General features: G+C 36.8%; 1 protein-coding gene across 1 annotated transcript in view; it reads right to left on the reverse strand.

The window, feature by feature from the left end:
• lamb3 (laminin subunit beta 3) overlaps window positions 1–9,133 on the reverse strand; it is a 28,323-nt gene extending 19,190 nt beyond the window's left edge. Inside the window, exons 1-7 of the mRNA XM_087303359.1 lie at window positions 8,981–9,133; window positions 5,806–5,960; window positions 3,687–3,801; window positions 2,320–2,393; window positions 2,046–2,237; window positions 1,270–1,333; window positions 393–580 (exon numbers count right to left, since the gene is read on the reverse strand). Coding sequence (XP_087159485.1) covers window positions 393–580; window positions 1,270–1,333; window positions 2,046–2,237; window positions 2,320–2,393; window positions 3,687–3,801; window positions 5,806–5,960; window positions 8,981–9,011 — 819 coding nt within the window. The 5' untranslated portion in view covers window positions 9,012–9,133. The remainder of the gene's footprint in view (window positions 1–392; window positions 581–1,269; window positions 1,334–2,045; window positions 2,238–2,319; window positions 2,394–3,686; window positions 3,802–5,805; window positions 5,961–8,980) is intronic.
• Window positions 9,134–11,142: the final 2,009 nt, after the last annotated feature.

Below are 11,142 nucleotides of genomic sequence, written 5' to 3' on the forward strand. Positions count from 1 at the left end.
ATCAGTTATTTAGGGTGGGGCTATCAGTTCTTTAGGGCGGAGATATCAGTTATTTAGGGTGGGGCTATTAGTTCTTTAGGGCGGAGATATCAGTTATTTAGGGTGGACAAAACAATGATTGTTGGAAAGCTCAGAGACTCAGGGTTTCATTTCTGCTGACTGTTTTAACATAGAAGTGAAACTTATAGAAATATTGTCATGTTAGTGCTGTAGCGACTTAATTCCTAATTTTTGTAATACCAATTTTACATTTGCTGAACAAATTGGTTAGACATGGCTTTGGTTTTGCAGCAAGTTTAGATTCCAAAATATTTTGTAAAATATTCATGTTGTGTAAAATTAAAGTTCAGTGTGTGGGTGTGGGTGTGTATATGTGTGTGTGTGTGTTTTACCGGTGTGTTAGGCAGGTAGTTGTTGCTGGTGTCCTGAAGGCAGCGGTTGGCGTGTCCATGGCAGAAGCAGGAGCCGATGACCTTCATCTCTCTCAGAGCGTAATACTGACTCAGACCACGACCCGGCAGACTGGGAACCGGACCCAGCTGAGTCAGATTGACCCGCAGACCAGTGAACCCGGACGCCACTGAGGGGAAAAAACAGCCATATGTAGGTTAGTATCAACATTATTATAATCAGGGGGCGGGGCTTGACCCTTTGCATCTGTCATTGCAGCCGCTAACACCACAAACTGTTCAACTATAAAAATTTGATTTAAAAATGTATCATTTTAAAGTTTTTATTTTAATATAATTTAAATTGTGACCTCGCTTCAAACACCTGTTAAAAGATCCCGATTTACATATGTTTAATCTTAATTTGTGAGTCACAAACCATCAATTAAAAGTACTGGAATAGCAGTCTATAGTGATATAAACAATGATGTTTATGGTAAATATTAATGTCATCGTTTAAAAGCAACTTGACGCTTCAAATGAATGTTGTAGCAGCTTCATTGTTACACCAATAGGTGGCGACAAACAACCATGTAAATGTATTACATTTAGTACCATCTATAATTTATCAAGTCTTTATGGGTAAGTAATTGAAACATTAACTAAAATATGGCATTTAAAATTATGCATTTATAAAAATAAATTGAAATTTTAATATACTGATCCAATTCACAAGCTTTTTAATCAAATTCAATACGATTTAGGCAGGTTGATTCAGATATTTGGGATTAAATCATTTCCATCAGTTCTCATCAAAACCAATAAAAATAAAAATAACCCAGCATAACCATTTAATTGGATCAATTCAAAACAATCTCACCTTCAATTTTGTATTCGTTGGGTAGATTGATGTCTGCAAACTGACGAAGAGGGTAAAAGTGAATCTAAAAGGAAGACAATTATAAATGTATTAACTTGGCAAGCATGAGATGTGGTCCTTAAATAGACATCTGGAAGAGTAAATGATCTAATCAGGCTCCCTTTGGTGCCCATTTGGTTACTACTTGGTATAGACAAACTCCCCTTCCCAGAACATTGCAGGAAGTTTTTAGTGAGGGTAAGAACTTAAAGGTGTAACACAACGGAAATGTTTCAAGGGGACCCAAAACCACGACGGACTCTGCTGAGATATGGGTTTGTTATTATGTCCTGACTGTTGCTCAGTGAAGTGATTGGTGGTCTTTGAAAGGTGAGTTGTTTTTAGTTGATTTTAATATTCTGATAACATGACATGGGAACAAACACATACAAACAAGTCCAAATCAATAATGGTTGATTTGGATTTGTTTGTATGCGTTTTTTTTTTAATCTAAACAACCTGTCACCATTCACTGCCATTTTATGAATCACCAAGAACAGCAGATTCAGCTAAATACCTGCTGTAATGTTTTACTGAAGAAAGAAAGTCTCCTACGTCTTGGATGTCCTGTGGCTGAGTTCATTAACAGTATATTTTCAGTTTTGAGTGAACTGTCTCTTTAAGAGAACTTTAACCAATCGATAACGCCCTGGGAACCATAAACTAACGTTCCCAGAACATTGCGGAAAACTTTCCATCTAACGTACTGCAAGCCAAAGCTTGTTATCTAAACGTACCTTCTGGTCCTTGTAGGGGTCATCTGCGGTGGACGGCAGCGTGTAGCAGTACGTTTCTTCAAAGCTGCGAGGAAACGAAGTGCTGACCCGAGGAAAAGTGGACGGACAATTGGTGGCCATGTAGAGGACGGGTTGCCAAGACCGACCGTAATCCCTCGACCTCTCGATGATTAGCGCATCAGGCCTCGGGCCCTACAGACAGGGACAAATCCTTAAATGCGACATTAAATTGGACATTTTACATTGAATAAATATATTGAAGCGTATCAGATACCTTGAATGAGAGGAAAACGGTCTCCAGGTGATACTGTCCATTTAGATCCAGCTGCAGCGTCACAGGATTTACATCTGGAATTAGCCATCACATCAACAGTTGATCATGAACTCTATTGTCAGCTATTGTAAATGTACTATTGACTAGTATTGCGTAATGGAGCGGTTTACATGTTGACTTGAATAATACATTTAAATGGATTTAATTAAAAGTGTGTACTGTTTATAATCTGCATGCGGTAGTTGTCAAAATTCAAACTTACTTTACCATTAATTTACAAAATAATTTACTCAATCATTCCTGAGTCAAATTTGTCCGGGGAGTCAGATAGATTTTTCACCACACCGGCACTGCATGTTCATGTCGCGTCAGTGATGGGTCGTTATTGAACGATTTGCTACCTACCTTGGAGTGGTCTGTTTCACACAGAATGCGCACGTGTGGCCTCAAAGCATATCGATATAAACAATATTGGATAACCCTAACCCTAATACCGCATCGCGGTGGGGAATCATATGGATATATCCTCAGTACCCAATATACCGCCCAGCCCTACTGGAAAACATCCACACACTCTCATTCACTACATCCAATTTAGTAGATCAGTTGCGCTTGTGTTTGGACTGTGGGGAAAACCTGAGCACTCGGGAGGAAACCCACGCCAACACGGGGAGAACATGCAAACTCCACACAGAGCTGACAGCTGACCCAGTAGGGACTCGAATCAGCGACCTTCTTGCTGTGAGGCCACAGTTCTAACCACCGAGGCACCATGTTGTCCAAATTAATTCAATATATTTAAATAAAATACAATTATCAAATTGAATTCTAATTACAAATTAATAAACTTTTTTATTATAACAATTGCTTATAGTTCAGGTAACGTTATATGACTTTTTAAATTCAACATCACAAAGAAAAGGGAAATTATTAATTATTAAAGAGCAATATTATTGGAAACAAAACATAACATTTTGATAAATGACAGTCTTTTGTGCTGTGTATGATTATTTATATATAGCTTTATTATAATTTAAAATACAAATAAGTATTAAGCGACTACATTTATGTCAAAGCAAGTTTTTTATTCTAATGACGGTTATATTTTTCGCGCGCTCAGCTGTTACTATAGTAACTTGTAGTAAACACGCCGTTTAAAGTTAAAATATGACCTGACTGAGTTATAATTTACCTCATCAATGACCCAAAATGGTGCTAAAACACAATCATTACATGTAAGTTTCGTTTTGAGGACCTCCTGTCATTTAACCTATGTCAGAAATTGTATTAACGTAAAGAAACTTGCTAACTTAGCTAGTATAGCACTGTTGTTTTTGTATCACGGATGCTTTTTTTCGAGGTCTTACCTTTCTTGGACTGCCACCATCGGTTCGGTCCGGCGCTGGAAATCACGTTCTGGATGGTGTGTGCGTTGTACGCCGCGGGATTGCGAGAATCACACGGACAACATTTCATCTTCCACTGAAACACATTGAAAAACATCGATTTAGACGTTAATATGTTGCTAAGAAGACCTAAAGCATTTGCAGGTATGCTTCATATGAACATCAACGTTTGTTCTCTAATATCAATAACAGAATTTGGGAAAAGGCGAACATAAATGAATATTGAATGTTGCATAATGTCGAAATTAAATGCTATAGGCTACTGTACTCTATACTGTAGTGTTTTTAAACCTTTACCTAAAAAGTGTAGGTCTTATCTACATTTAATTTGGTCATTAAGCAGGCAGTTTTGCTTAAAGCTACAACCATTTATACTGAAAAACTGTAATAAATGTAGTATACTTTTATTTTTACTAAAGAAAACTGTGGTGTATCGAGGTATATTATATAAACTATAGCTGGAAAACTACTGTATTGGGTCATTTGTTATTATAGTTGTTGTCTTACTTTTTCATGAGCAACTGTAGATTTAAGGCAAGCACTTTATTTATTTTATTTATTTATTTCCTTCGGCTTAGTCCCTTTATTCATCAGGGGTCTTCACAGCGGAATGAACCGCCAAACTATCAATTTTCTTGAAACTTCAGTTTTGCGAGATAAAGAGTAGAGCAAAGAAAAACATCCAGGGTGATAACAGTTAACTAAAACATTAATAATAAAACCGCTTTGTTTCTTGAAGTGAAATAATAATTAACCTACATCAAATAAACATATAACAATAAATCCAAGGAATTGTTAAAACTATATTTAAGTTATCTAATATTCATTCAATCATTTTCCTTCGGCCTAGTCTCTTACTTATCTGGGGTCACCCACAGTGGAATGAACCGCCAACTTATCCAGCATATGTTTTACCCAGCAGATGCCCTTCCAGCTGCAACCCAGTACTGGAAAAGACTCATTCACACACAAACACTCATACACTACGGCCAATTTAGTTGATCGATTGCCCTATAGCGCATGTGTTTGGACTGTGGGGGAAACCAGAGCACCAGGAGGAAACCCACACCAACACAGGGAGAACATGCAAACTCCACACAGAAACACCAACTGACCCAGCCGAGACTCAAACCAGCAACCTTCTTGCTGTGAGGCGACAGTGCTAAAAACTAAGCCACTGTCACTATTTTATTATTTTTTTTACATTTATTTGTTACCAAAAGTACTTTATTATAGAATGGTTAGTAATACTATAGTATTTTTATAGTATGTGGGAATTATTTTGGTTTTATGGTAAGCTCTCTTTTATATGGGTTTCATGTTAAAACCACTAAATCTTAATGTTATGTTCAAAAACACACTAGAAACCATTAAAACGTGCTGATTTTGTTGGCTAAAAGTTGACGGATTTTAGTGTTTACACAGCTTTTGTCTGTAGTGGAAACCATTGAGCTATTTGTGATGGTTTCTGTAGGACGTTTGTTTCACTAAGGAGCATTTAGAGGTAAATTATGCAATTATGTGGCCTCAGGCTGGTGAATTTGGGTTTGCTTAATTATTGTTTCATCATGTCTCGGAGAGAGAACAGTACGTCTGTGTGAATATTTCACTTCTCCTTCATTCCACTGCAAAACATCAGCAATAACCTGAATAAACATGTTCGTTATGCCTCAAACATCTGCTGCCAGCAAACCATGAAAACCGAAATGAGGGAATGACACGAAAACCCTCTCAAGCTATACAAAGTCATAATGATTGAATTGTATTTTCTTTAATTTAATGTAATAATTTGGGATAATATGAATGAGAAAAGTACGAATTTAAGGGAAAACTGATTAATTTGCATGAAAGGAGTAAAATTTTTTAACTTATTTTCCCAATTCTCTTGGAAATTTTGCGAGGTAAAGAGTATAGAGCAAAATTAATAGAAAGACAATTCTTCTCCCCCTTCTGACCATTAGAGTCTATATGTCAAACTACAGACGGAAGCTTAAAAAAATCAATCCAACCCAATATTGCTTTTAAACTCAAGTGTACATGTGTCTACATGGACTGTGCTTGTGTTGTAGGTGCGTCTGACCTGTCCGTGTGGAGAACAGACCACCTCAGAGCCCATCAGACCGCATGTGGAGGACGCCCGCAGGTTCTGCTCCCGACCCAGCAGCAGATCATCCATTGCTGGGTAACAGGCTCCACGCTGACAGTCCTGCTGTGCCGAACACATGGCAGACAGAGCTGGAGAACAACAGCACAGGTAAATCAGTCTGCAGGTGCATTTCGAGCATTTTCTATTATTTTTATTTTTTTTATTAAACTGGAATTATAAACTACAAATGTGTCATTTGCTGTAAACTATATTTATTATTAATGTGAAAAATGCAGAATTGTTTCATTTGAACTGTAATGCATTTTAAACTATTTAAAAAATAACAAAGTTAACAAAAATAACAGAGAGTTGGCAGTGACAGAGTTGACGATAACAGGGTTGACGATAACAGATCTGACGATAGCAGAGTTGACGATAGCAGAGTTGACGATAGCAGAGTTGACGATAACAGATTTGACGATAACAGAGTTGACAATAGCAGAGTTGACGATAACAGATTTGACGATAACAGAGTTGACAATAGCAGAGTTGACGATAACAGATTTGACGATAACAGAGTTGACAATAGCAGAGTTGACGATAACAGATTTGACGATAACAGAGTTGACAATAATAGAGTTGACGATAGCAGAGTTGACTATAACAGAGATGATGATAGCAGTCAACTGACAGTTGATGATAACGGAGTTGACGATAATAGAGTTGACGATAGCAGAGTTGACGATAACAGAGTTGACGATAGCAGAGTTGACGATAGCAGTCAACTGACAGTTGATGATAACAGAGTTGACGATAGCAGAGTTGACTATAACAGAGTTGACGATAGCAGAGTTGACAATAACAAAGTTGACGATAACAGAGATGATGATAGCAGTCAACTGACAGTTGATATTAACAGAGTTGACGATAGCAGTCAACTGACAGTTGATGATAACAGAGTTGACTATAACAGAGTTGACGAGAGCAGAGTTGATGATAGCAGAGTTGACGATAACAGAGTTGATGATAGCAGTCAACTGACAGTTGATGATAACAGAGTTGACGATAACAGAGTTGACGATAACAGAGTTGACGATAGCAGTCAACTGACAGTTGATGATAACAGAGTTGACGATAACAGAGTTGACGATAGCAGTCAACTGACAGTTGATGATAACAGAGTTGACGATAACAGAGTTGACGATAACAGAGTTGACGATAACAGAGTTGATGATAACAAAGTTCACGATAACAGAGTTGACGACAGCAGAGTTGACGATAACAGAGTTGACGATAATAGTTGACGATAACAGAGTTGATGATAACAAAGTTGACGATAACAGAGTTGACGATAGCAGAGTTGACGATAACAGAGTTGACGATAGCAGAGTTGATGATAACAGAGTTGACGAAAGCAGTCAACTGACAGTTGATATTAACAGAGTTGACGATAGCAGAGTTGATGATAACAGAGTTGACGATAGCAGAGTTGACAATAACAGAGTTGACGATAACAGAGTTGACGATAACAGAGTTGATGATAATAAAGTTCACGATAACAGAGTTGACGACAGCAGAGTTGACGATAACAGAGTTGACGATAACAGAGTTGATGATAACAAAGTTGACGATAGCAGAGTTGACGATAGCAGAGTTGACGATAACAGAGTTGACGATAACAGAGTTGACGATAGCAGAGTTGATGATAACAGAGTTGACGAAAGCAGTCAACTGACAGTTGATATTAACAGAGTTGACGATAGCAGAGTTGATGATAACAGAGTTGACGAAAGCAGTCAACTGACAGTTGATATTAACAGAGTTGACGATAGCAGAGTTGATGATAACAGAGTTGACGATAGCAGTCAACTGACAGTTGATATTAACAGAGTTGATGATAGCAGAGTTGATGATAACAGAGTTGACGATAGCAGTCAACTGACAGTTGATATTAACAGAGTTGATGATAGCAGAGTTGACTATAGCAGAGTTGATGATAACAAAGTTCATGATAGCAGAGTTGACGATAACAGAGTTGACGATAATAGTTGACGATAACAGAGTTGATGATAACAAAGTTGACGATAACAGAGTTGACGACAGCAGAGTTGACGATAATAGAGTTGACGATAACAAATTTGACGATAGCAGAGTTGACGATAATAGAGTTGACGATAATAGTTGACGATAGCAGTCAACTGACAGTTGATGATAACTGAGTTGACGAGAGCAGAGTTGAAACTAACAGAGTTGACAATAAGAGTTGATGATAACAGAGTTGATGATAACATAGTTGGCGATAACAGTGTTGCCAATAACAGAATTGACGATAACAGTCGACTGACAAAGTTGATGATAACACAGTTGACAATGATAGAGTTGACTTTAACAGAGGTGACGATAGCAGAGTTATCGATAGGAGAGTTGCCAATAACAGTCGACTGACAGAGTTGATGATAACAGTGTTGACAATGATAGAGCTGACAATAGCAGAATTGATGATAACAGTCACCTGACATAGTTGACAATAACAGAATTGACGATAGCAGAGTTGACATTGACAGAATTGACTGTGACTTTTTTGTTGTTGTCAAACATTACTGTTTACATAAACATTCATAAATACTTATAAATCACTAAACATTCTCAACTGAATAACCTCATAAAGCAACACTTTATTATAGTAAAAAAAAAAGTATCTTTGAATTAAAGCAGTAAAACTGATTTTTAGGCAACTGAAACTCAGGAAAGTGCTCAAAAACAAACATGGGTTTTTGAAAATCCTTGAACTATATTTGAAATAAAATTAGTTTATGGTTTTATTTCAACTATTGTACTGTACAGCTGTCAAAACACAGAATGAAACAAAAACAAATTCTTGATTTAAAAATAAATCTTTTAATCTTGTACAGCAACACTGACAAATAACACACATTTGATCAAGATTTCAGAAACCGCATTCGAATATCAGCAGAATTTAATTCAGCTAATTTTATTAAAAATCTTTGAACACGACTGTTGAACATGGTCAATTTAATAAATTACATAAAGTACATACTTTACATAAAGTGTTAGTCAGATGTAAAGTACAGTAAGGACTTTTATGACGCTACATATGCTGAGCTCTGAATTACAAAAGCTGTACAAAAGAAAAACTGTGAACACAAACCTGCCAGTGAAAGTAAAATCCACGTCTTCATCCAGAAAACAGTCAGATCTGAGCCAATAAAGGAACTGAACTGAAGGAGAGATTAAATCACGATTAGCTTTAATGTAATACGCTGAACTGAGGAGCTAGCGTGTGGATGATGTAGATCTGTGTTCAGTGCAGCCTGTGTGTTTGCCTTTTATTTGTCCCACCTGAGTGTGTGTGTGTGTGTGTGTGTGTATTACACCCTTCCTCAAATCATCACACCCTGCACAGCATGAATCAACACGCAAACACACACACACACACACACACACACACACACACACACACACACACACACACACACACACACACACACACACACACACACACACACACACACACTCACATCCTCAAAGTAACAGTGATGGAATTCAGTCTTGATTCATTAATGTGATGCATCAGGTATGAACACCATCTTCATCTTTGTCATCTTCATCTTCGTCATTCATGTGTGTGTGTGTGTGTGTGTGTGTCAGTGTTGGGTTTTAAAACTCCCGGCCTATGGACACTGATTTCAGCTCTGCATCTGTGTAATGAAGAGTTACATGTGTGTAAATGTGTGTTTTAAAACTCCTGGCCCGCGGGCACTGATTTCAGCTGTGTGTGTGTGTGTGTGTGTGTGTGTGTGTGTGTGTGTGTGTGTGTGTGTGTGTGTGTGTGTGTGTGTAGGGTGTGTCCTCGTCTGAGGTGAGACAGTGACTCACACCCTCACACAGACAGAGGTGCCACACCTGAACACAGCTGCCTGATCACCATGACAACCACATCAAAGGAGGGGCAAGCGTTTCATACACTCATCAGCACATATAAACACACACATTCATAAACACACATATAGACATCCATAATTATGCATAAATGCACACTGATATATATTCATAATCACACATTGACATTTATGAACATGCACAAACACACACTAATACATATTCATAAACACATATAGACATTCATAAGCACACATGCAAATGTATATCCATAAACACACTTATAGATATTCATAAATACCCAGAGACATTCAACGCACATGTGTAGATTCATAAGTATTTAGAACACATTTTTAGACATATAGAAATATTCAAAAAACTTATATATATATATATATATATATATATATATATATATATATATATATATATATATATATATAGTAGGGGTGTAACGATACACTCGATGTGTACGATGTGTATCACAATATAATGTTCACGATTCGATATGTGTCACGATATTTTGAATTAAAATTGAAAACTAAACTGAAATGCAAATTTTACCAAGTAAACTATTTTTTATGTATTTCTTTTGTTTCAACTTGTTAAACTGAACCTTCTTTAAGAAAATAAATTAAACAGGCCTGTCTCTGGAAAATAAAACAATTTAAAAACTTCTTACAAATATTATTGAAATGACAGAGACAAAATTAAGGAACAATTTAAGTAAAGGTGCAAAACAAATAATCTTTCTATTGAATTGAATTTAACAGTAAGAGCTTAAGGCTTTGCTTGGTCTCTTGCGTTTTTTGTGTGTGCAAAAAAAAATCCACATTTCCAGGTATTTAATTCATATTTAATTAAATTCATTTAGAGATATCTCTAATTACAATTGTGACTAGTCAAAACTCATTTAGAGATATCTGCACATATTTTTCAATGGAAGTCAATGGAGGAATATGACTAGTCATAATATATTTGCAGATATCTCCAATCTGATTTCGTACTAGTACAATTGTAATTGCAGATATATCTTATTGTCATTCTGACTAGTCAAATTATAATTATGACTAGTCAAAATATAATTATATCTCTAAATATATTTATGGATAGTCAGAACATAGGTTTAAATGCTAAAACGGCTTGCTATACGCGCGCGTCTATCATAGTCCGCCCTCTGTAGTAACAGCTCTCGGTCAGCTCACGTCATGTGTGATTTTGCGGCGGGAACATTATATGAAGACAGAATGATATTTAGGGTGAATTGTACCTTATAAATACAGTATGTGACTCTTTCAACACCATTAGGAGGTATCCCTGTCGCAGTGCAAAGTGTGTAAATCACTGTGAAGACTTTAAAACTTCGGCTATGTGTGACCCAGTATGCGTGTCAAAAAGCGGACGAGTCTAAAGCAATGACTGGACCACCGA

Source organism: Danio rerio, chromosome 22, assembly GCF_052040795.2.
Source record: "Danio rerio strain M-AB ecotype USA chromosome 22, GRCz13ab, whole genome shotgun sequence".
Lineage (NCBI taxonomy): Eukaryota > Metazoa > Chordata > Actinopteri > Cypriniformes > Danionidae > Danio > Danio rerio.